The sequence below is a fragment of the Pagrus pagrus genome, assembly GCF_965226575.1.
Source record: "Pagrus pagrus genome assembly, chromosome: 20".
In the NCBI taxonomy this organism is placed as follows: Eukaryota; Metazoa; Chordata; class Actinopteri; order Spariformes; family Sparidae; genus Pagrus; species Pagrus pagrus.
Window position 1 is genome coordinate 461,550 of NC_140207.1, and position 24,515 is coordinate 486,064.

The 24,515-nt window shown below is 43.5% G+C and overlaps 2 protein-coding genes across 2 annotated transcripts in view; both read right to left on the bottom strand.

The window, feature by feature from the left end:
• The window catches only part of LOC311249261 (receptor-type tyrosine-protein phosphatase mu-like), a 157,572-nt gene extending 143,414 nt beyond the window's left edge, over positions 1 to 14,158 (bottom strand). The window contains exon 1 of the mRNA XM_084340158.1: positions 13,805 to 14,158. Within this exon, the coding sequence (XP_084196284.1) occupies positions 13,805 to 13,892 (88 nt within the window). The 5' untranslated portion in view covers positions 13,893 to 14,158. The remainder of the gene's footprint in view (positions 1 to 13,804) is intronic.
• Positions 14,159 to 15,678: 1,520 nt separating this feature from the next.
• LOC311249383 (uncharacterized protein) lies at positions 15,679 to 22,760 on the bottom strand. The gene is made up of 8 exons (XM_084340389.1): positions 22,625 to 22,760; positions 20,871 to 21,255; positions 19,882 to 20,013; positions 18,691 to 18,804; positions 17,789 to 17,923; positions 17,185 to 17,318; positions 17,036 to 17,084; positions 15,679 to 16,915 (listed from the first exon to the last, which is right to left on the bottom strand). Exons 2-8 carry the CDS (start codon positions 21,024 to 21,026, stop codon positions 16,766 to 16,768), a joined length of 870 nt encoding a protein of 289 aa, XP_084196515.1. The 5' UTR covers positions 21,027 to 21,255; positions 22,625 to 22,760; the 3' UTR covers positions 15,679 to 16,765.
• Positions 22,761 to 24,515: the final 1,755 nt, after the last annotated feature.

A 24,515-nucleotide genomic window follows, 5' to 3' on the forward strand; every position in this document is an offset into this window, starting at 1 on the left:
TATCATCAGTAGGAGACGATGGCTGAGCCTGACTTTATATCATCAGGAGGAGACGATGACTGAGCCTGACTTTATATCATCAGTAGGAGATGATGGCTGAGCCTGACTTTATATCATCAGGAGGAGACGATGACTGAGTTTTTTTTGGGTGAACTGTTCCTTTAATTTACCATCAGACTCATGAACAGAGCTGCAGACAGTCTGTAAGAAGACAAATACATGTAGAGCTGCTCCACTTTATGTGTTTTCTCTAACAAACACACACACACACACACACACACACACACACACACACACACACACACACACACCATTATGAGCACTCCTCTCTCTCCCCTGCAGCTCCCTCATGGCGGTCGACCACTAATGTAACTGTGCTGTGAGCCAGGCCTGGGGGGCACTTAGACCTCCACCCTCTCCTACCTGTCTGTCTGATTCTGGCTCGGTTTCACTGAGTTCCTGTTTGTTTTCTTCTTCTGCTGCCATTTACTTTGACATTTACTTCCTGTTTCATACCCGTTATTAAAGAAAACTTTAAAACTCTTTTAAACTTTAAAAGTCTCCACTAACATATTCAGATTATTCACATCATTATAATTCAGTTTCTACTGATTCTGACTCTTATTCAGAAATATCAGTCTGATTGTGAGCTTTCATCCTGCTGCCAAAGTCAGACCTGAGTGAAAGTGAAGATACAGTTTTAAACTATTACTTTGGGAAAGGTGAATGTCTCCCATATGAAAAGTACTCGAGTAAAAGTCTTTAAGTATATTGAATGTACTTAAGTTTAAAAGTACAAGCAAAAGTAACTAAACCAAATGTCCGATCAACAAACCAACAAAACAACCAACAAACCAACAAACCAACCAACAAAACAATCAACAAACCAACAAAACAATCAACAAAACAACAAACCAACAAAACCACCAACAAACCAACCAACAAACCAACAAAACCACCAACAAACCAACAAAACAATCAACAAACCAACAAACCAACCAACAAACCAACAAACAAACCAACAAAACCACCAACAAACCAACAAAACAATCAACAAACCAACAAAACCACCAACAAAACAACCAACAAACCAACAAACAAACCAACAAAACCACCAACAAACCAACAAAACCACCAACATACCAACAAAACCATCAACAATCCAACAAAACCACCAACAAACCAACGAAACCACCAACAAACCAACAAAACAACCAACAAAACAACCATCAAACCAACAAAACAACCAACAAAACAACCAACAAAACCACCAACAAATCAACAAAACAACCAACAAAACCATCAACAAAACAACCAACAAACCAACAAAACCATCAACAAAACAACCAACAAACCAATAAACCAACAAAACAACCAACAAAACCATCAACAAACCAACAAAACAACCAACAAACCAACAGAACAACCAAACCAACCATTCTCTTTCTGACACTTTTCTCATTGTATCCACATAACTGATGATTATTGATCATAAATCTCATTGTTGATATTTAGTCACAGTATTGATATGGAGGGATTTGTCTCTCAGTGATGGTCGGATGAGATGATGCGTCTTCATTTCGTTGTTTCACATTAAAAACGTCAAAATCAGGTCAAATCAAAGTTGTTTCGTCTGCAACTGAATGAAGAGAGGAGAAGATCAGAGCAGGAGTCACGGATCAGCCTCTCTCTCTCTCTCCCTCTCTCTCTCTCTCTCTCTCTCTCTCTCTCTCTCTCTCTCTCTCTCTCTTTAACCTCTCTTAACCTCGACCAATCCCAGAGGTGATTCTTGGTTTCCTGCGGTTACGGTCTGACACACATACAGCCAATCATTAATCAGAGTCTGGTGGCATATTAAGAGTCTGGAGCAGCCCCAGGACACACACACACACACACACACACACACACACACACAGTGACCCAAAAACTCGTCCTCAGTACAAAGACGTCTCAGAAAGCAGGAGGTCGTCACACACTGAGCGCGCTCAGCTGGATGACCGCGTGGAGTCGCCGCGCCTGCCAGCAGCGCTCGTGTTTACAGACTGCAGCGAACGCACCGACAGTTGAAGTGTGGCTTTGGTTGGACAGAAAATAACCGTGAGGCTCAAACTTCACAATAAGAGCACGAGCCCGGTGAGCGCTGCACACACCTGTGACTCACCTGTTAAAACACTTCTGTCTTAACCTTCACCTGAAATCTCACCTCAACACCTGGACGCCACATCACTACTGCAGCCAATCACAGCCAAGTGTAGGGAGTGATCACTGTGATGCTGGATGAAACACAGACGTCACCTGGCTGATCTTCAGACCCACTGGGACCAGTGTGACCACCAGTAAACACATCAGCTGTTTTTAAATGTCTCATCTGTTCACGTGTTGTTGTGATGTTCTGAACAACCTGAGGGAACACAGAACCTTTAGAGAACCTCAGAACCTGCTCAGGACATTCTGGTTCTCTCATCATCAAATCTGCAGTCGCTGTTTTATTGTGAAAAACATGTTTGATTATTTTGTAGATTATTTTTAGATGTCAGGAGATCATGTGTGACGCCCTCACACCCTGTTTACTTCCTGTGTTCACTCGACTCACACCTGCTTCAAACTCTGAATCCAGAACCACTGAGCCCGAAACACCATTAATATTTAAACACACACACACACACACACACACACACACACACACAGATATTAGCTGCGTATGAATATTTACTGTAGTAATATAGGTAAATAGCAGACACACACACTTACAGTGGCTCTGTAAGTGTGTGTGCATGTGCGCGTGTGTGTGTGTGTGTGTGCATGTGTTTTATCTTGTAGCTAGCAGCACTTTTCAGATAATTATCATAATGATTATGATAAAACGGAAAAAGAGAAAGCATTAAAATCTTAATAAAATATTTATCTTCCCTCCTTCCTCTGGTCTCACCCCCGGCACAGGACAGACAGAGAGAGAGACAGAGAGACAGACAGACAGAGACAGAGAGAGAGAGACAGACAGAGACAGAGACAGAGACAGAGAGAGAGAGACAGACAGAGACAGAGAGACAGAGACAGACAGAGAGGAGTTGATGTCTTTATTCTGGATGATAGTTTTAATTTTCTCTGTTAAAAGTGAAGTCAGAGACAGAGATGCTGATCGTCCCACAGCTTCAGCAGCACCTGAACACAACACTGTGGATGGACCGTCCATCAGGTGGTCGGAGCAGCTGATTGGTCCGGAGCCTCACAGTCTAATTTAATTTAACCGTCAGATCAAAGCGGCGGGGAATAAAAGCAGCTCTTCTTCTTCTGTGGTGTCTGACCTGCTGCGTCTTCCTGTTTGTGCACTGATCATCACGTCCAGCTGACCTCCTCCTCCACGGCCGCATTATTTATGTTCAGCAACATAAAATGAATAAAACATGAGGCTAATCTCTCGGTGTGAATTTACTGAATCTGCTCTTCTTATTACGTTTCTCGTTCTTCACGCTGCACTTTCACGCTTCATGTTTGTATTTCAGTAATTTAAAAAATGCATAAATCTTTGTTCTCTTTAATCTCCCTACAAATCCACATCAGAGCTGTGAATTATCTGCAGCAGCACACGGAGGAAAGTTCCCCTTCTCCACTTAATAAAGCACCACTTCCTGCATGTGTGTGTTTGTGGTCGGTCCGTTTGGATTAAAGCCGTTAACGAAAGGATCCCCGGCGGGCTGAGACGCTGCGATCGGCCCCGGTGGCCTCTGGGATTAAAGTGCCGCCTTCAGACGCAGCGTCGGCAAACCCAACGGGGATTAAAGGAGCCGGATTAAGACTCCTTTTGTTTAACGTGTGAGATGAGATAGAAGCTGTGGAGGAGGATTTGTGTCTCTGAGGCTGGTGTCAGCTCTAAGCTCTGTCACAGAGATCCAAATCTCCCCCAGTCCCTGAACTCACCACAGGATGCTCACACAGTTTAGACTTTAAGACACGAGTGAACAGCCTGAAATACGTCTGAGCAACACCAAGTCAGAGAAACAACTGTATGATCATTATATGATGTCTGCTGACGACATGGTGAACACATTAAACACATTAAATAACTGATACCTTCACTCTGGGCCTGTAGTGCTGAAGGCTCGCTGCATCCCTCGACATGGAGCGAGCTGCTGACTCTGTCCAGACCAGGACAGAACAACACGGGACTGAGGTGTTTTTCTTAACGGGTTGAGTCAACACATAGCGCTGCTAACTTAGCTGCACGGCTATGAGCTAGCTACCACTTACATTTAGCAGCAGTTATCTGTCCATCAGGAAACTCCATTAAACACCTCGGTGCTGTAACTGGTGTTCAATGGAAGGCTGCTGGTTAGCAGCAGTTAGCGGTTACTATAGCAACAAGCAAAGTCATCCGTCCAGAGTCGAGGCAGAGCGGCCGGACCGGGTCAGAAAAAACTTTCTCCATAAAATATGATCCAGTTTCACCCAACTCACTGACTGAAGTCATAGTCATAGTTAAAGTCGTGTCTTAGTAACTTGTGAAGTTGATTTTCTAGTCGTGTTTTTTGAACAAGTTGTTCTTTTTCTGTCCAATGAGAAACGGAGCTCAAACAGGCCACACCCACCAGGAAACAACAAGAGAAGTTTGAATAGACACAGTTTGTATCATCAGAAGGAGTGATGGTGGTGGAGGTCCCTGCAGTCAGCTGTTGGTGAGTGATGGTGGTGGAGGTCCCTGCAGTCAGCTGTTGGTGAGTGATGGTGGTGGAGGTCCCTGCAGTCAGCTGATGGTGAGTGATGGTGGTGGAGGTCCCTGCAGTCAGCTGATGGTGAGTGATGGTGGTGGAGGTCCCTGCAGTCAGCTGTTGGTCAGTGTTGGTGGTGGAGGTCCCTGCAGTCAGCTGTTGGTGAGTGATGGTGGTGGAGGTCCCTGCAGTCAGCTGTTGGTGAGTGATGGTGGTGGAGGTCCCTGCAGTCAGCTGATGGTGAGTGATGGTGGTGGAGGTCCCTGCAGTCAGCTGTTGGTGAGTGATGGTGGTGGAGGTCCCTGCAGTCAGCTGTTGGTGAGTGTTGGTGGTGGAGGTCCCTGCAGTCAGCTGTTGGTGAGTGATGGTGGTGGAGGTCCCTGCAGTCAGCTGATGGTGAGTGATGGTGGTGGAGGTCCCTGCAGTCAGCTGTTGGTGTGGTCACGTGACCGGCCTCGAGGCAACAACAGACAGGTTGTTGTATTTTTCTTCAGATTAACCAAATTATGTCTCTGACATCAGATTATAAAAACAGCCAGTGTGTCTTCAAGAGATTACAACACACACACACACACACACACACGCACACACACACACACACACACACACACACACACACACACACACATACACACATCCCTGTTTAATCCCTGTCCAGAGATGTCAGTCTGATTAGTGTTGTGGCCCAAATCCCTGATCATATTCATAGGATTATTGTTTGAAGATGTGTGTGTGTGTGTGTGTGTGTGTGTGTGTGTGTGTGTGTGTGTGTGTGTGTGTGTGTGTGTGTGTGTGTGATGACTTGAAGACAGACTGCAGTAATGAGACAGGGATTAGTGTGTGTGTGTGTGTGTGTTATCAGTATAATCTGTGTTAAGATGCTTCCTGCCTGTTCAGCAGCTCTCAAACCTCAAACACTTGTTTAACACGGGAACATGTTGGGACTTATGTACTTGTGAGGACTGTGTGGTTCCACAGAGCAGAACCTGGTCCATCAGAACTCATGTTCACATCATGAGGCTCATCATGATCTCCTGCAGAGCTCCATGATCAGCTCATTAACCCTCTGCTGACTGCAGGAGAGCGTCAAAGACCACAACAGTTTGCTTGTGTTGTAACCACTTTACAGAACGTTACAGAACGTTGCAGAACGTTGCAGAACATTTCAGCTAGCTCAGTGGTGCAGTCAGAGAATATGAAAATATGTTTGAAGAAGAAGATAAAATTTTGTTCACGTTTCTACATTTAGAAATCTTTCAATCAAAATGTTTTGTGTTATGAGTTAGTAATTAATACTATATGCGAGTTTATGGACTTGCATCATTAATCTTTAGCTCAGATTATATGGATATAAAGCATCTGAGGTTACTCCAAGAAATGACATCACAGTGAGCAAATTAACCAATCATACTTATTATCATCATTATTATCATTATTATTATTATTATTATAATTATTATTATTATTATCATCATTATTATCATTATTATCATTATTATTATTATTATTATTATTATTATTGCCACTTTCCGGCCACGCTGCACACTAACTGAGCGTTTAGATGATGCGTACATGATGACATCATACCATCAGGTTAAAGCAGCTCAGGTGACTTTACACCTGAACACTGGACTGGTTCAGTTCCTGATGCTCTGGACCAATCAGACAGCCAGGACCAGGCAGTCTCACATACACACACACACACACACACACACACCAGGAGCTGACAGGATCAATGTGACCACACACTGCTGAGAACACTAACACTGTTAAAGGTTACTGTGTGTGTGTGTGTGTGTGTGTGTGTGTGTGTGTGTAGCAGCTAAATTGGCTTAAGGAGCAGTCTGAGAACGGACAGAAAGTCATATGATCACCTTCACACACACACACACACACACACACACACACACAGGTTGTGTAAATCGTGTTTCCTCCAGATCCTAAAATTAAACAACAAACAGATTTTCTGTTCATTTCCTGTTTTCTGACGTGTGACTCGACTCGTCACTTCCAGTTACGAGGAGAAGAAGACCAAAAACCAGAGGAAGGAAAGAAAAGACAAGAAGGACGGAAGGAAGTCTCCGAGGTTTGAGGGAGATAATTAACTCACTGAGGACCCCCAACACACACACACACACACACACACACACACACACACACACACCTGACTTCACAGTGTGTGTGTTTAATCTGTGAGCTTCATTAAAACCCTGACGAGACAGAACAAAGAGCTGACTGCACCTGAACACACACACACGCAGGAGGAAAAGGTAAAGTCCTGAATCAGCGACAGTCCTGAACCTGGACACACCAGGTCATCAGGGAGTGTCTGTGTGTGTGTGTGTGTGTGTGTGTGTGTGTGTGTGTGTGTGTGTGTGTTGCTGAGTTAACAGTAGTGCTCTAATTACAAACACCTCTCCCAGGGTTAGGCTACCACCATCACAAAGAGTCACGTTACCACCACAAAGATACTAAACCACCACAAAGAGACACGTTACCACCACAAAGACGCACGTTACTACCACAAAGAGACATGTTACTACCACAAAGATACTAAACCACCACAAAGAGTCACGTTACCACCACAAAGAGACACGTTACCACCACAAAGAGACACTTTACTACCACAAAGAGACACGTTACCACCACAAAGATACTAAACCAACACAAAGACACACGTTACTACCACAAAGAGGCACGTTACTACCACAAAGAGACACGTTACCACCACAAAGAGACACGTTACCACCACAAAGAGTCACGTTACCACCACAAAGATACTAAACCACCACAAAGAGACAAGTTACCACCACAAAGACGCACGTTACTACCACAAAGAGACATGTTACTACCACAAAGATACTAAACCACCACAAAGAGTCACGTTACCACCACAAAGAGGCACGTTACCACCACAAAGAGACACGTTACCACCACAAAGAGACAAGTTACTACCACAAAGAGACACGTTACCACCACAAAGATACTAAACCAACACAAAGACACACGTTACTACCACAAAGAGGCACGTTACTACCACAAAGAGACACGTTACCACCACAAAGAGACACGTTACCACCACAAAGAGTCACGTTACCACCACAAAGATACTAAACCACCACAAAGAGACACGTTACCACCACAAAGAGACACGTTACCACCACAAAGATACTAAACCACCACAAAGACACACGTTACCACCACAAAGAGACACGTTACTACCACAAAGAGACATGTTACCACCACAAAGAGACACGTTATCACCACAAAGAGACACGTTACTACCACAAAGACACATTACTACCACAAAGAGACACTAAACCACCACAGAGAGACACGTTACTACCACAAAGAGACACGTTACCACCACAAGAAGACACGTTACTACCACAAAGACTCTAAACCACCACAAAGAGACACTAAACCATCACAAAGAGACACTAAACCACCACAAAGAGACACATTACCGACACAAAGACACACGTTACCACCACAAAGAGACACTAAACCACCACAAAGATACTAAAACACCACAAAGAGACACGTTACCAACACAAAGACACACGTTACCACCACAAAGAGACACTAAACCACCACAAAGACACACGTTACCAACACAAAGAGACACTAAACCACCACAAAGAGACATGTTACCACCACAAAGAGACACTTTACCACCACAAAGAGACACGTTACCACCACAAAGAGACACTAAACCACCACAAAGAGACACTTAACCACCACAAAGACACACTAAACCACCACAAAGAGACACTAAACCATCACAAAGAGACACGTTACCACCACAGAGACACGTTACCACCACAAAGAGACACGTTACCACCACAAAGAGACACTTAACCACCACAAAGAGACACTAAACCACCACAAAGATACTAAAACACCACAAAGAGACATGTTACGACCACAAAGAGACACGTTACCACCACAAAGAGACACTAAACCATCACAAAGATACTAAACCACCACAGAGACACTAAACCACCACAAAGATACTAAGACACCACAAAGACACACGTTACCAACACAAAGACACAAGTTACCACCACAGAGACTCTAAACCACCACAAAGAGACACTAAACCATCACAAAGAGACACTAAACCACCACAAAGAGACACTAAACCACCACAAAGACACACGTTACCACCACAAAGAGACACTAAACCATCACAAAGAGACACGTTACCAACACAAAGACACACGTTACCACCACAAAGAGACACTAAACCATCACAAAGAGACACTAAACTACCACAAAGAGACACCAAACCACCACAAAGAGACACTAAACCATCACAGGGAATCACAAGAACACCACCACAGTTCAGTGTTGAGGTATTTAAAGTGTTGCTGGGTCGACTCATGACTCGGTCACACACACCTCACCTTTAACAGCCTTAAATTAAATTAAAAAAAACCATCACAAAGAGACACTAAACCACCACAAAGAGACACCAAACCACCACAAAGAGACACTAAACCACCACAAAGATACTAAAACACCACAAAGAGACACGTTACAACCACAAAGAGACACTAAACCATCACAAAGATACTAAACCACCACAGAGACACTAAACCACCACAAAGATACTAACACACCACAAAGACACACGTTACCAACACAAAGACACACGTTACCACCACAGAGACTCTAAACCACCACAAAGAGACACTAAACCATCACAAAGAGACACTAAACCACCACAAAGAGACACATTACCAACACAAAGACACACGTTACCACCACAAAGAGACACTAAACCACCACAAAGATACTAAAACACCACAAAGAGACACGTTACCAACACAAAGACATACGTTACCACCACAAAGAGACACTAAACCACCACAAAGACACACGTTACCACCACAAAGAGACACTATACCACCACAAAGAGACATGTTACCACCACAAAGAGACACTTAACCACCACAAAGAGACACTTTACCACCACACAGAGACACGTTACCACCACAAAGAGACACGTTACCACCACAAAGAGACACTAAACCATCACCAAGAGACACGTTACCAACACAAAGACACACATTACCACCACAAAGAGACACTAAACCATCACAAAGAGACACTAAACCACCACAAAGAGACACTAAACCATCACAAAGAGACACGTTACCAACACAAAGACACACATTACCACCACAAAGAGACACTAAACCATCACAAAGAGACACTAAACCACCACAAAGAGTCACGTTACCACCACAAAGAGACACTAAACCATCACAAAGAGACACGTTACCAACACAAAGACACACATTACCACCACAAAGAGACACTAAACCATCACAAAGAGACACTAAACCACCACAAAGAGACACTAAACCATCACAAAGAGACACGTTACCAACACAAAGACACACATTACCACCACAAAGAGACACTAAACCATCACAAAGAGACACTAAACCACCACAAAGAGACACCAAACCACCACAAAGAGACACTAAACCATCACAGGGAATCACAAGAACACCACCACAGTTCAGTGTTGAGGTATTTAAAGTGTTGCTGGGTCGACTCATGACTCAGTCACACACACCTCACCTTTAACAGCCTTAAATTAAATAAACGACAGCAGTCGCTCAGACTTGTATTTTTCTTTTAAACAGAAATGTAAACAACGAAACATTTAGGCCACAAACAGCAACAATAAGTACCAGCTCATCTCAAACTGCCGTCGCCCCCGACGACTGGGCGCGCTCATTAGCTTCGCTCCATCACCACGGTTATTAGGGCGTGGCGGCCATCTTGGACCCAGGCCGCAGAGAGTTTAATTTCATTCTCTGCTGCTTCACACACACATACACACACACACACACACACACACACACACACACACTGTGCCCCCACAGCCCTCCATATGTGCAGCAGAGAGGGACGGACAGGAGGAGAAATCCAACACACCCCGAGGCATCAGACAGTAGATCCACTTTAGTTTTATTTCTTTAACAGAAAATATGATGACGGCGAGTGTGAGCAGAAAATAACACACACACACACACACACACACACACACAGTAAACAAACTCCTAATGAGCTCCAGAGGTTCCTTAATTACTTTGTTGCTAATTGGTTTACATGAAAATCAGCCGGCTGCCTCAAACACTGACTGTCATCCTGTCACTGGGAACACACTGGTGGCTCCATGTTCTCAGTCTCACGGCTGTTCGTCCGCTCACGTGACTCCAGGTGTGATCCACAGTTACCTGAGCAGGTGATCACAGCTCCAATGATCATCCCGTCGTCACTGCGCTGACTTAGAGCCTGAGGCTGATCCACTGAGTCTGTTAGCGGTCTGATCGAGCAGCTTCACGTTCTCTGTGACTCAGTGTCCAGTTTATTAGGAACCCCCTCTCATGTCTATCAGTAATCAATGATATATATGATCATAAACATTACATTTAACATGTCAGAACACACAGAGAGAGCTTTGATTTGCTGCTGCCCCCATCAGGTGAGCAGAGGAACAACAGTTGACTGATCATCTTTATCATCATCATCAGAGCAGAGGACCCAGCAGTCAGCAGAACACCTGAACACAGCAGGTTCTCCAGAGAACCCACAGAGCTGCTTTAAAGCCTCAGGCCTCAGCAGAACCCTGTCGCACTACTGCAGTACTGCAGTACAAGTACACACACACACACACACACACACACACACACACACACACACACACGTCTGCTGCTCGGTGCACACACAACACCTTATACACATAACGACACTCTGATATCATCTGTGTACTGATCAATACGTCTGAAATATCCACAGTGAGGCCATGATGACATCCTGACAAACAGAACCAGAGCTCAGTGAAACATAAACACTGCTGTGTCAGCAGAACAGCAGACACACTGAGAACAAAATAAGAAATATTTATCAAATAAAAACAGTCAGAATCAAAATGGAGTTCAACATGTCTTTCTCTTCAGTCTGCAGTCGAGACAAAAACACACAGCTGGTACTGAAAAAATCAGCAATCATTAAAAATGACACTAAGTTAAATTTACTGATGATTAACACGATGAAGTTAAAGTGAATCTGCTGATTATTTTCTGGACTTCATCTGTTCTGTTCTGTTCTGTTCTGTTCTGATCCAATCAACAATAATGTGCAAACTTTTATTCTATTCAATAAAAACAGTCAGAATTTAAATGGAGTTCAACATGTGAACTGCTTCACTTCAGAATACTGGAAATATATGTTTCTTAGTCATGTTGTTTATAATGTTTATATTGTTTACATTGTTTATAATGTTTATATTGTTTACATTGTTTATATCGTTTATAATGTTTATATTGTTTGTATTGTTTATATTGTTTATAATGTTTATATTGTTTATATTGTTTATATTTTTATGTTGCTTTTTATTGTTTACATTGTTTATAATGTTTATATTGTTTATAATGTTTATATTGTTTATATTGTTTATATTTTTATGTTGCTTTTTATTGTTTACATTGTTTATATTGTTTATAATGTTTATATTGTTCCTCCTGCTTTTTACTTGTGTTTTCTATGTTTCATATTTCTGTATCACTGTTTTAATTGATGCTCTCCCCTTTAATAAAGGATTGTCTCATCAATGAGACAGTTTTATGTCCTCAATCATTCTGCAGCTCTACTGTCTGTCTCTACTGTCTCTACTGTCTGTCTCTACTGTCTGTCTCTGATGTCTCTACTGTCTGTCTCTGATGTCTCTACTGTCTGTCTCTACTGTCTGTCTCTGATGTCTCTACTGGCTCTACTGTCTGTCTCTACTGTCTGTCTCTGATGTCTCTACTGTCTGTCTCTACTGTCTGTCTCTGATGTCTCTACTGGCTCTACTGTCTGTCTCTACTGTCTGTCTCTGATGTCTCTACTGTCTGTCTCTACTGTCTGTCTCTGATGTCTCTACTGTCTCTACTGTCTGTCTCTACTGTCTGTCTCTGATGTCTCTACTGTCTCTACTGTCTGTCTCTACTGTCTGTCTCTACTGTGTTCAGTGATGATCAGCTGAGGAACAAACTGCAGTTTCCTGCTGATCTGAACTCAACATTGTGTTCATGAATTCATGAACAGCAGCTGGAGTATTTATACACAGTATTTATACACAGTATTTATACACAGTATTAAAACGCAGTATTTATTCGCAGTATTTATACACAGTATTTATACACAGTATTAAAACGCAGTATTTATTCGCAGTATTTATAAACAGTATTAAAACGCAGTATTTATACACAGTAGTTATACACTGTATTTATACAGTATTTATACGCAGTATTTATACAGTAATTATATGCAGTATTTATACAGTATTTTTATACAGTATTTATACGCCGTATTAAAACGCAGTATTTATACACAGTAGTTATACACTGTATTTATACAGTATTTATACGCAGTATTTATACGCAGTATTTATACACAGTATTTAAACGCAGTATTTATACACAGTATTTGTACACAGTATTTAAACGCAGTATTTATACACAGTATTTATATAGTATTTATACGCAGTATTTATACACAGTATTTAAACGCAGTATTTATACACAGTATTTGTACACAGTATTTAAACGCAGTATTTATACACAGTAGTTATACACTGTATTTTTATACAGTATTTATACGCAGTATTTATACACAGTATTTAAACGCAGTATTTATACACAGTATTTATACGCAGTATTTGTGCGGAGCTGACGCAGCTGCTGATTTACAAAAGTTTTTCTGCTCTGAGATCAGCTGAAAACTGAGAGGAAACAGAGAAATGAGGACAAGAAGAAGAAGAAGGAGAAGAAGAGGGAGAAGAAGAAGAAGAGGGAGGAGGAGAAGAAGAAGAAGAAGAAGAAGAGGGAGGAGAAGAAGAAGAAGAAGAAGAAGAAGAAGAAGAAGAAGAAGAAGAGGGAGGAGGAGGAGGAGATTTTCCAGCTGGAAACTTGGATGCCGACACAGAAACAACTCCCATGTTCTTCACACCTCCCCCTCCTCCCCCTCCTCCCCTTCCTCAGAGACCCGGACCCCCTTCACCCTGAACCTGAACCCGAACCCGGACCCGGTCCTACCTTTGAAGGTGTCCGCCCGCGCGCCCGTTAGTCCCAGAGCCAGCAGACAGAGAGCCGCGAGCGGCAGCAAAGTTCCAGTCCGCTCCATGTTCACACCGAGACCCTCCGGAGCGGAGAGAAACTAGAGCCAACTCCGACACACCACTTCTGCTTCTTCTTCTCTTCTTCTACTCCTTCTTTCTTTCTTCTTCTTCTTCTTCTTCTTCTTGTCCTTCTTCTCTTGTTTCCTGTCTGCCGCTCACAGACAGACAGACAGACTCACGCAGACAGACAGACAGGAGGTTTGCGGTGTCTGTCTCTCCGGTTTCTTTTTCCTCCGTTTCTCCTCAGACCGGAGAGAGACTGGCTCCGTGTACCGAGCAGCCGCTGACGTCACAGGGGGCGAGAGACTTTAGGGGGGCACGAGAGAGAGAGAGAGAGAGAGAGCGACAGACAGGCAGGCAGGCAGACAGACAGGCAGGCAGGCAGGCAGACAGGCAGGCAGACAGACAGGTTTACAGATTTCTGTCTTCAGGCTACAGATTTGACACATTTGATATTTTGTTGACACACTTTTATTTTTAAATCTTCACTTTTATATTGTTTATTTTTTCAGTCTGACGTCACAGAGCTTAATATTTTATTATGTTTTAATGTGTTAATTTCATGTTTACTGAACATTTCTTCATTATCACATATACATTCTATACTTGATTTATTTATTTTACTTTTCACTCTATATTTATTTATTTGATTAATTGAAATGTTTCTTCTGATCTTGAAATGTAAATCTTTAGATCTACTCGTCATATTTACTTTAAATAATATCTATTCAGTGTGGCTGAATTTACTCTGTTGTATTATATTTCCCTCCGGATCAATCATGTATGGATCTATTATCATTATTATTATTATTATTATTATTATTATTATTATTGATCGTTAACTGTTTGATTGATTCGATGATGATCAACAGGATTCAGACATCAGATGAAATGTGTCAGGTGTGTCAACAGGCTCCAGGTGTGGATGTGTCAATGATCCAATAAGAGTCGTGATGCTGCCCCCTGCTGGTTACACAGCTTCCTGTCAGCAGCTCGGTCCGGTTCAGTCCAACAGAAGCTCAGAGAAGGACTGACCCAGTCTTCAGTGCTTCTACATTCAGAACTCCCTTTGACAAACACACGTTTTTATTCTGCCGCTCGGAGCTTCTTCCTCTGACTCCTCTCAGCTCACCAGGAGGACGCTGGTACTTCAAGGACTTCCTGTTTGGGTCGATTACGATCAGAACCTCGTCAGAACCTCTAGAAGTTTTCTGTGTTTCAGTTCCACAGTTTGTATTTTGAACTAAAAGTGAGAGGAACCAGAACACAGTCTGGTGTGAAGGTACACGCTCTTCACTCATCAACCAATAAAAAGCCAGCAGCAGTGTGAGCGTCACTTTCTTCTTCTTCTCTCTTCTCAGCACTTCCTGCAGGTATTTGTGAAGTTTAATGACGTTCACGCGGATCACGTGACCGGTTAATAACAGCTGCCCTGTGAGACAAAGCGCCTCATTCAGGAGCATTTGTTGCTCTGTGCTGCCTCCTGCAGGACAAACTGACACACAGCAGAGAGCAGAGTCCTCATACAAGGCAACTTTATTGAAATAGACCACAGGTGACAAATAACAATGTAACTCATCAGGTTTTCTTCTGCGGTGGGACAGAAACACAACATTATCTCACCTCTAGCTCAGTTCCGCCCGGGGGAGCCGGGGTTCGAACCAGCAACCTTCTGGTCCCTACTCCACCCACTGAGCAACATATACATTATGATGACAGGTTTACTGTCTTTATAAGCTGAAACAAGAACTGAAACATTACATTCATGTAGAACAACTTTTGACTTCAACACATTTCGTCTAATAATAATAATAATACATTTATTTTTTATGTTGCTTTTCAAAGTACACAAAGACACTTTACAGGTTAAAGAGCAGAATAATAAAAACAACACACAAAAACAAGAAGACACAAGTTTCACATAAAAGCAGCTGGTTTGTTTTCATATTTACAGGTTCAGAGATCCACCTGCCTCTCCACCATTGGCTGTGAAAAATAGTGGGTGGAGCTATTGTGACGTCACCCACAGGTTGAAGCTCACAGTGGGCGGTACCCCGAGATTTATGCAGAAGAACTAGATACCAGACGCAAAGATGGCGTCTGTTCAAACCAACGGCAAAAAAGTTTTCTGTCTTCTGCTTTTACTTCCTGGTTATGCGGCTCACTGAACATGCACAGTTAGTGTTGCTTTCGTCAACGAAAATTATGTCTAAATATCGTCGCCAACGAACCTTTATCACGTGACGGAAACGAGACGAGACGCAACGTAAATGATGGTCATGTGACGAAAAGTATAATCAAATATATAATGCAATATTGTTGACGAATAAAAACGGGACTAAATGTGGTTTACAAAATAAAAACTGCTAAAATATCTCTTCATTTTCTTCATTTTAATCCACTTTTTAATCCCAGAACTTTAAAAATCAAACTCGACTCCGAGTGTTTATTCCTCCAGAGCTCTCCGGCTCCAGCTGCTGTCTGCAGGTTAATCCAGAACACCTACGTCTGTCCCTCCCCTCCCGTCTGTCAGTCCAATAAAGAAAGACAGATTATGTGTCTGATATTTACATTAAAAATTCTCCACAAACACGACGAGAGGTGAAGATCAGCAGACAGCTAGCAGCTAGCTGTCACTCAAAGAGGCCACGCCCCTAATGAGGCATCATTTTTACAGTTTTGTACCAGGCTGTAAACATGTTTATTTAAGTCGGACATTTTAAAAAGGGCTCTTATGGGGATCGACTCTCTTTGGAGCCTCAAGTGTCCGTTAGAGGAACTGCAGGTTTGGCTTCAACTTTCAGGCCTGGATGTTGCTGCTTGCTCTTCACACCACCTCCATCCAGCCTGATGTCATTAAAAAGCCCCGCCCCCTCCTCTACGTAGCTCTCAGGTAGCTGAAGAGGGCGCTGAGTCCTCCCTCCAGAACCTCCTTCACCGGCTTCAGCAGCGGGTTGTGGACGATGTGGAGTCCTTTATCCAGAGGATGGCAGGCCAACCTCTCCAGTCGGGAGAGCTGGTGCATTTCCTGAACACATCATCATCACCATCATCATCATCATCATCATCGGATTAATTGAAACTAGGATGTGTATAAAATACCAAACTCCATGTACATTTTCACAGATTTCTGTGGAGCAGAGTTTACCTGCGGTACGTCTTTAATGTCGTTGAAGTCCAGATTCAGCAGCTCCAACCTGAGGAGAATCACATCACATCAGCAGCAGGTAACACCTGACAGGTGTGTGACACACAGTGCTTCAATATAGGCAGGGCTACCTGATCAGGTGGAGTTACCTGGTGAGGCAGCAGAGGGCCTTGGGCAGAGAGTGGAGGCTATTTCCCTCCACGATGAGGATCTTGAGCTCCACCAGAGCCTGGATGTTCTCCGCCAGGTTCTCCAGACGGTTGCAGGCCAGATGGAGGAACACCTGTTGGGGCAGAGGAGGTGATTGATGTAGAGGTGACACTGCTGTCAGGGATAATACACCTGACTGAGAAGAAGAGTTTACACTTCACCTGATCTTCACCTGAACTCACCTGAACTTCACCTGATCTTCACCTGAACTCACCTGAACTCACCTGAACTTCACCTGATCTTTACCTGATCTTTACCTGAACTTCACTTGAACTTCACCTGATCTTTACCTGATCTTTACCTGATCTTCACCTGAACACCACCTGAACTTCACTCGAACTTCACCTGATCTCTACCTGAACATCACCTGATCTTCACCTGAACACCACCTGATCTTCACCTGACCTTTTCCTGAACTTCACTTGAACTTCACCTGATCTTTACCTGAACATTAACAGAACCTAACCATGTAACTGGACGACTTGGTGAATTGTGGACCTGGTGGGACTACAGTGAGGACATTTGGACTGAACATGAACGTACCAGAGCCTTCATGTTGTAGACGCAGCCCGGGACATGAGCGATGTGGTTGTGACTGAGGTTGAGCTTCCTCAGTCTGCTCAGATTGGAGAGAGAGGCGGGCAGCGAGGACAGCTGGTTGTTGGCCAGACTGAGCACCTGAGGGACACAAACAGTCACCTGTTTCAGTCCAACAGCTCCTGTTACTGACTCCACCTACAGTCGGCCATGTTGGCTGTAATAACTCCACCTCCTGCAGCGAAAGTCAGCAAATAATCATATAATGTGAACGTGATTTGACACGTTTGGTCCAAATGTCCACCCTGGACGTATCTGTGGTTTGACATGATATCCTGGAGACTGAGGAGAACCACAGGCCTCCATCTTAGGTCCTCTGTTATTCTCTGTGTACGTTCCAAACACTGACACCCTGGGATGGCACCGACCCAACCCACAATCCCAGACCTTTAAGTTTCCTCCAGGCGTTGACTCAGGATATACAACATATTTCACTGCTGTGAGGATGATGGCACGGCTATCTGAGCTAACTAGCTAACAGCAGCTACAGATATGCTGCCCCCTGTTGGTGTGGAGGGACCGTCTGACATACTTCACCTTCAAGGGTACTTTTACTTTACGTGAGTATTTCCATTTTCTGTTACTTTTATACTTCCACTCCACTACATTTATTTGATTACTTTAGTTACTAGTTACTTTACTGATACTTTTGATACTTGAGTGAATTTAATATCAGATACTTTAAGACTTTTAGTCAAGTACTTTTCATATGGGGGACTTTCACTTTGACCAACCCCATCTTTAGTTTCACTCGACTAGAATCTGTCTGTTGTGTATCTGGCTGTTTCAGGAGTCAGCAGCAGCAGTGGTATTTGAAGTATAAGTACTCTGAGAAGTATTTGCAGTACCTCCAGCTGTGTACAGGCTCCCAGCTCCTCAGGAACTTCAGTCAGTCTGTTTCTGTAGGCGAATAAAACTCGGAGTCTTGTCAGCTGTCCGATCTCTGCAGGCAGACTGCTGAGCTGCACAACAACACACAGCAGGAACTAAATCATGTTCTACTGACCAATCACAGGACAGAATACATGTTCTACTGACCAATCACAGGACAGAATACATGTTCTACTGAATACATAGCCAAGATGTGACTGTGAAGGAAGAGGAAGAGGAAGAGGAAGAGGAAACAGTGAGAACATCCAGACAAACAACACAAAATAAAACTAGAAGCATGTTGACGTGATGAAATGAAGATTTACTGTTTCCAGATGTTTCCAGATGTTTCATGAATGTCCTCACCAGGAAAATGATCATTAGTTGATGTGACATCAGCTCATTACGACTCATATATAGAGCTTCAGGGACGACGTATGTTTGTAGCTAACTGAAGTAAGCATCGCTCTGGTTCAATGATTTTGGATTACTGCAGAAAATAAACTGAAGTTTATGACTCTTACGTGTTTTTAGGGCGACAGAATTGTTTATTGTCTGGTGGCGACCTCTAGTGGCCACAGTAGAAACAACTAAACTCCTCCAAACAGACTGGAGTCGATTCTTCAGATCATTTTATCTTCAAGACTTTTGTGGGACAAAAACATTTCACATGTGGAACTTCATGTGTCAAACCATTTGTTTGTTTTCTGGTCTTTTCTGAAGAAATGATAAATAATGAAGTGCGCAGCCTGTAGGGGGCGCCGGCAGCACAAACACTGTGACTGGTGTTTGTCAGAGGAGCTGAAGTGAAGGTTGAAGGAGGGAGGAGGAAGGTGAGGAGGGGACAGAAACTGGATCCTGGTGGATAAGAGGGGAGATTATAACCTTTATTTATCCAGGACACAGAGCAGCTGCTGGGGAGGACCAGGGGGAGGACCAGGGGGAGGGGGGGTCAGTGCCTTGCTCATGGACATGCCGACAGACTCTGGCTTCAGTTTCATAACCATAATAAGAGCCTACATTTCCCATCATGCACCAGGATTGAGCTTCAGTTTCATGATTTTGAATCCAGCGTTCATTCATGAACATGAACACAGACACAGAGTCGATCATCAAACTGTCCCCGTCGATCACTTCCAACATATTTAAAGAAGACGATGATGATTTACCTGGTTGCCCCACAGGTTCAGGACCACCAGGTTGGAGAGGAGAGCCAGGTGAGGAGGAAGAACCTTCAAACTGTTGAGAGACAGATTCAACTTCTCCAACTCCAACAGCTCCCACAGCTCATCTGGGACCTCCTGCAGGAGAAGAAGAAGAAGAAGAAGAAGAAGAAGAAGGAGAAGAAGAAGGAGAAGAAGAAGTCTTCTCCAGGGGCTTCTTCTTCTTCTTCTTTTGTCTGAACTGCTGCTGCTTCTTTAATTTCCCTCAATAGTTTCAACCTCTTTTGTCCAAATAACAGCCACTTCATCACTTTTATACTTTATATCATCAGGAGGAGACGATGACTGAGCCTGACTTTACATCATCAGGAGGAGACGACGGCTGAGCCTGACTTTATATCATCAGGAGGAGACGATAGCTGAGCCTGACTTTATATCATCAGGAGGAGACGATGGCTGAGCCTGACTTTACATCATCAGGAGGAGACGATGACTGAGCCTGACTTTACATCATCAGGAGGAGATGATAGCTGAGCCTGACTTTATATCATCAGGAGGAGACGATGGCTGAGCCTGACTTTACATCATCAGGAGGAGATGATAGCTGAGCCTGACTTTATATCATCAGGAGGAGACGATGGCTGAGCCTGACTTTACATCATCAGGAGGAGATGATAGCTGAGCCTGACTTTATATCATCAGGAGGAGACGATGGCTGAGCCTGACTTTACATCATCAGGAGGAGACGATGACTGAGCCTGACTTTATATCATCAGGAGGAGATGATAGCTGAGCCTGACTTTATATCATCAGGAGGAGACGATGGCTGAGCCTGACTTTACATCATCAGGAGGAGACGATGACTGAGCCTGACTTTATATCGTCAGGAGGAGACGATGACTGAGCCTGACTTTATATCACCAGGAGGAGACGATGGCTGAGCCTGACCTCACGTCTCCGCTGTGATTGGCTGATGTGTGTGTTTGTGTCGTTACCTTCAGTCCTCGGCGAGCCAGACTCAGGACGTTGTATCCAAACTGTTTGACGGTGAATCGGCGGATTCTGTCTGCTGACGTCAGACTGTCCTCCCTCGCCACGCTCCTTCTTCCTCTCTCCTCCTTCACCTCCTCCTTGCACACTGCTCCTCCCATCCCTCCCTCTCTCACACCTCCCTGCTCCTCAGCTGTGACCCGACAGAACAAATGTTCTCCTGTCTGATGAAGTCTAAGATCCAGATGTTCTTCTACTGTCAGACGCTCAGATCTGCTGTCCACATGTCCATCTCCTGTCCAGCTGCTCTTCTCCCGACCGTCCAGATGTTGTCCAGGTGTCCTCAGCTGCAGCGTCTCCACTCTGATCAGGACTCAGTCTGACGACCTCCTGCAGGTTGAACATGAGGACTTTGTTTCATGTGCTGGTTATAAAACACTGATTCATCCTCCATGAAACACCTGAAGGGGACAGTCTGACTGTGTCACAACCACACAGACACACAACACACAGACACAGACACACACACACAGACACACAACACACAGACACAGACACACACACACAGACACACAACACGCACACACAGACACACAACACACACACACACACACACACACACACAGACACACAACACACACACAGAGACACACAACACACACAGACACACAGACACACAACACACACAACGACACACACACACAGACACACAACACACACACAGAGACACACAACACACACAGACACACAACAACACACAACACAGACACAACAACACACACACACAGAGACACACAACACACACAACAACACACAGACACACACCAACACACAGACACACACTGACACACAACAACACACACACACGCACACACACAGACACAGACCAACTCACAACAACACACAACAACACACACTGACACACACTGACACACACAGACACACAACAACACGCACTGACACACACAGACACACACAGACACACAACACACACAACACACAGACACACACCAACACACACAGACACACACTTACACACATAGACACACACCAACTCACACCAACTCACACCAACACACAACACACACAACACAGACACACACACGCACACACACACACACACACACACACACAGACACACACACACTTACACACATAGACACACACACACAGACACACACAGACACACAACACACACAACACACAGACACACACCAACACACACAGACACACACTTACACACACAGACACACACCAACACACACAGACACACACTTACACACACAGACACACACCAACACACACAGACACACACTTACACACACACACAGACACACACCAACACACACAGACACACACTTACACACATAGACACACACCAACTCACACCAACACACAACACACACAACACAGACACACACACACACACACACACACACACACACACACACACACGCACACACACACAGACACACACACACACACACACACACACACAGACACACACACACACACACTAACACACTGAAACACACACACACGCTCACAGACACACACACACACTAACACACTGAAACACACACACACACAGACACACACACACTAACACACTGAAACACACACACACAGACACACTCACACAAACACACTGAAACACACACACACACACACACACACACATACACACACACTGACACAACCTGACACACACAGACACACACACAGCAGCTTTAAGACAAACATGTAATGAAGCTCAGACCTCAGTAAACTGTGTCCTGATGCAGCTGGAGACATTTCAGACGTCCACTTAAAATCCTCATGACGGTCGTTTTCATCAGAGGTGGAGACCAGAACCAGAACCAGAACCAGAACCAGAACTTTACTGATGACTGACTGACTGACTGACTGACTGACTGAGAGGACGGTCGACTTAGGAGTGTGTTAGAGAGAGAGGAAACTCTATTTGAGGACGAGCATTGACAGACAAGTAAACCTTACCTTTGACCAACACACACACACACACACACACACACACACACATACAGTTGGTGCTGTCAGTCTCTCTGGTTGGACACAAAGACAAAACAGCGATAAGTTCACAGCTGCAGGACGAGGACAAACTGAAGTGGAGGATCAAGTCGCTGTGATGACCTCAGACCTGGGAGCCAATCAGAGGAGAGCTGAGGTCTGAGGGAGGGAGGTGGACGGAGACGCTGCCTGAACTTCAGACTGAAGATCAACGTTGGACCCTGTTTGATCAGGATACTTCAGATCCGGAATGACCCAACGTTTTCCCTCAGAGGGAACAAACTGAAGGGAGTGGAGGCTCACGGGCGAGAGCACACAGCTGTTGTTGTTGTTGTTGTTATTGTTGTTGTAAAGGGATCCTACACATCTAAAGAGCATCAGCACCCTCACTTCATCTGAAATGTCTTTCAGCTTTGTTGAATGTGCTGCTTCAAAAATCAAAAACTGAACTGCTGCGTATCATTTGATGATTTCAACACACGTGCAGAAAAAAATATTTAGAAAACACAACACATATAAAAGTCTCAGTTAAAGACGAAAAAGTCTCAAGTAGAGATGGAAAAGTCTCAAGTAAAGACTGAAAAGTCTCAGTTAAAGACTGAAAAGTCTCAGTTAAAGACGGAAAAGTCTCAAGTAGAGATGGAAAAGTCTCACATAAAGATGGAAAAGTCTCAAGTAAAGACTGAAAAGTCTCAAGTAGAGATGGAAAAGTCTCACGTAAACATGGAAAAGTCTCACATAAAGATAGAAAAGTCTCAAGTAAAGACTGAAAAGTCTCAGTTAAAGATGGAAAAGTCTCAAGTAAAGACTGAAAAGTCTCAAGTAGAGATGGAAAAGTCTCAACTAAAGACTGAAAAGTCTCAAGTAAAGACTGAAAAATCTCACGTAAAGATGGAAAAGTCTGAAGTAAAGATGGAAAAGTCTCACGTAAAGATGGAAAAGTCTCACATAAAGACAGAAAAGTCTCAAGTAAAGACTGAAAAGTCTCAAGTAGAGATGGAAAAGTCTCAAGTAAAGACTGAAAAGTCTCAAGTAAAGACTGTAAAGTCTCAGTTAAAGACGGAAAAGTCTCAAGTAGAGATGGAAAAGTCTCACGTAAACATGGAAAAGTCTCACATAAAGATAGAAAAGTCTCAAGTAAAGACTGAAAAGTCTAACGTAGAGATGGAAAAGTCTCACATAAAGATGGAAAAGTCTCAAGTAAAGACTGAAAAGTCTCAGTTAAAGACGGAAAAGTCTCAAGTAAAGACTGAAAAGTCTCAAGTAGAGATGGAAAAGTCTCAAGTAAAGACTGAAAAGTCTCAAGTAAAGACTGAAAAGTCTCAGTTAAAGACGGAAAAGTCTCAAGTAGAGATGGAAAAGTCTCACGTAAACATGGAAAAGTCTCACATAAAGATAGAAAAGTCTCAAGTAAAGACTGAAAAGTCTCAAGTAGAGATGGAAAAGTCTCACATAAAGATGGAAAAGTCTCAAGTAAAGACTGAAAAGTCTCAGTTAAAGACGGAAAAGTCTCAAGTAAAGACTGAAAAGTCTCAAGTAAAGACTGAAAAGTCTCACATAAAGATGGAAAAGTCTCACATAAAGACTGAAAAGTCTCAAGTAAAGACTGAAAAGTCTCACAT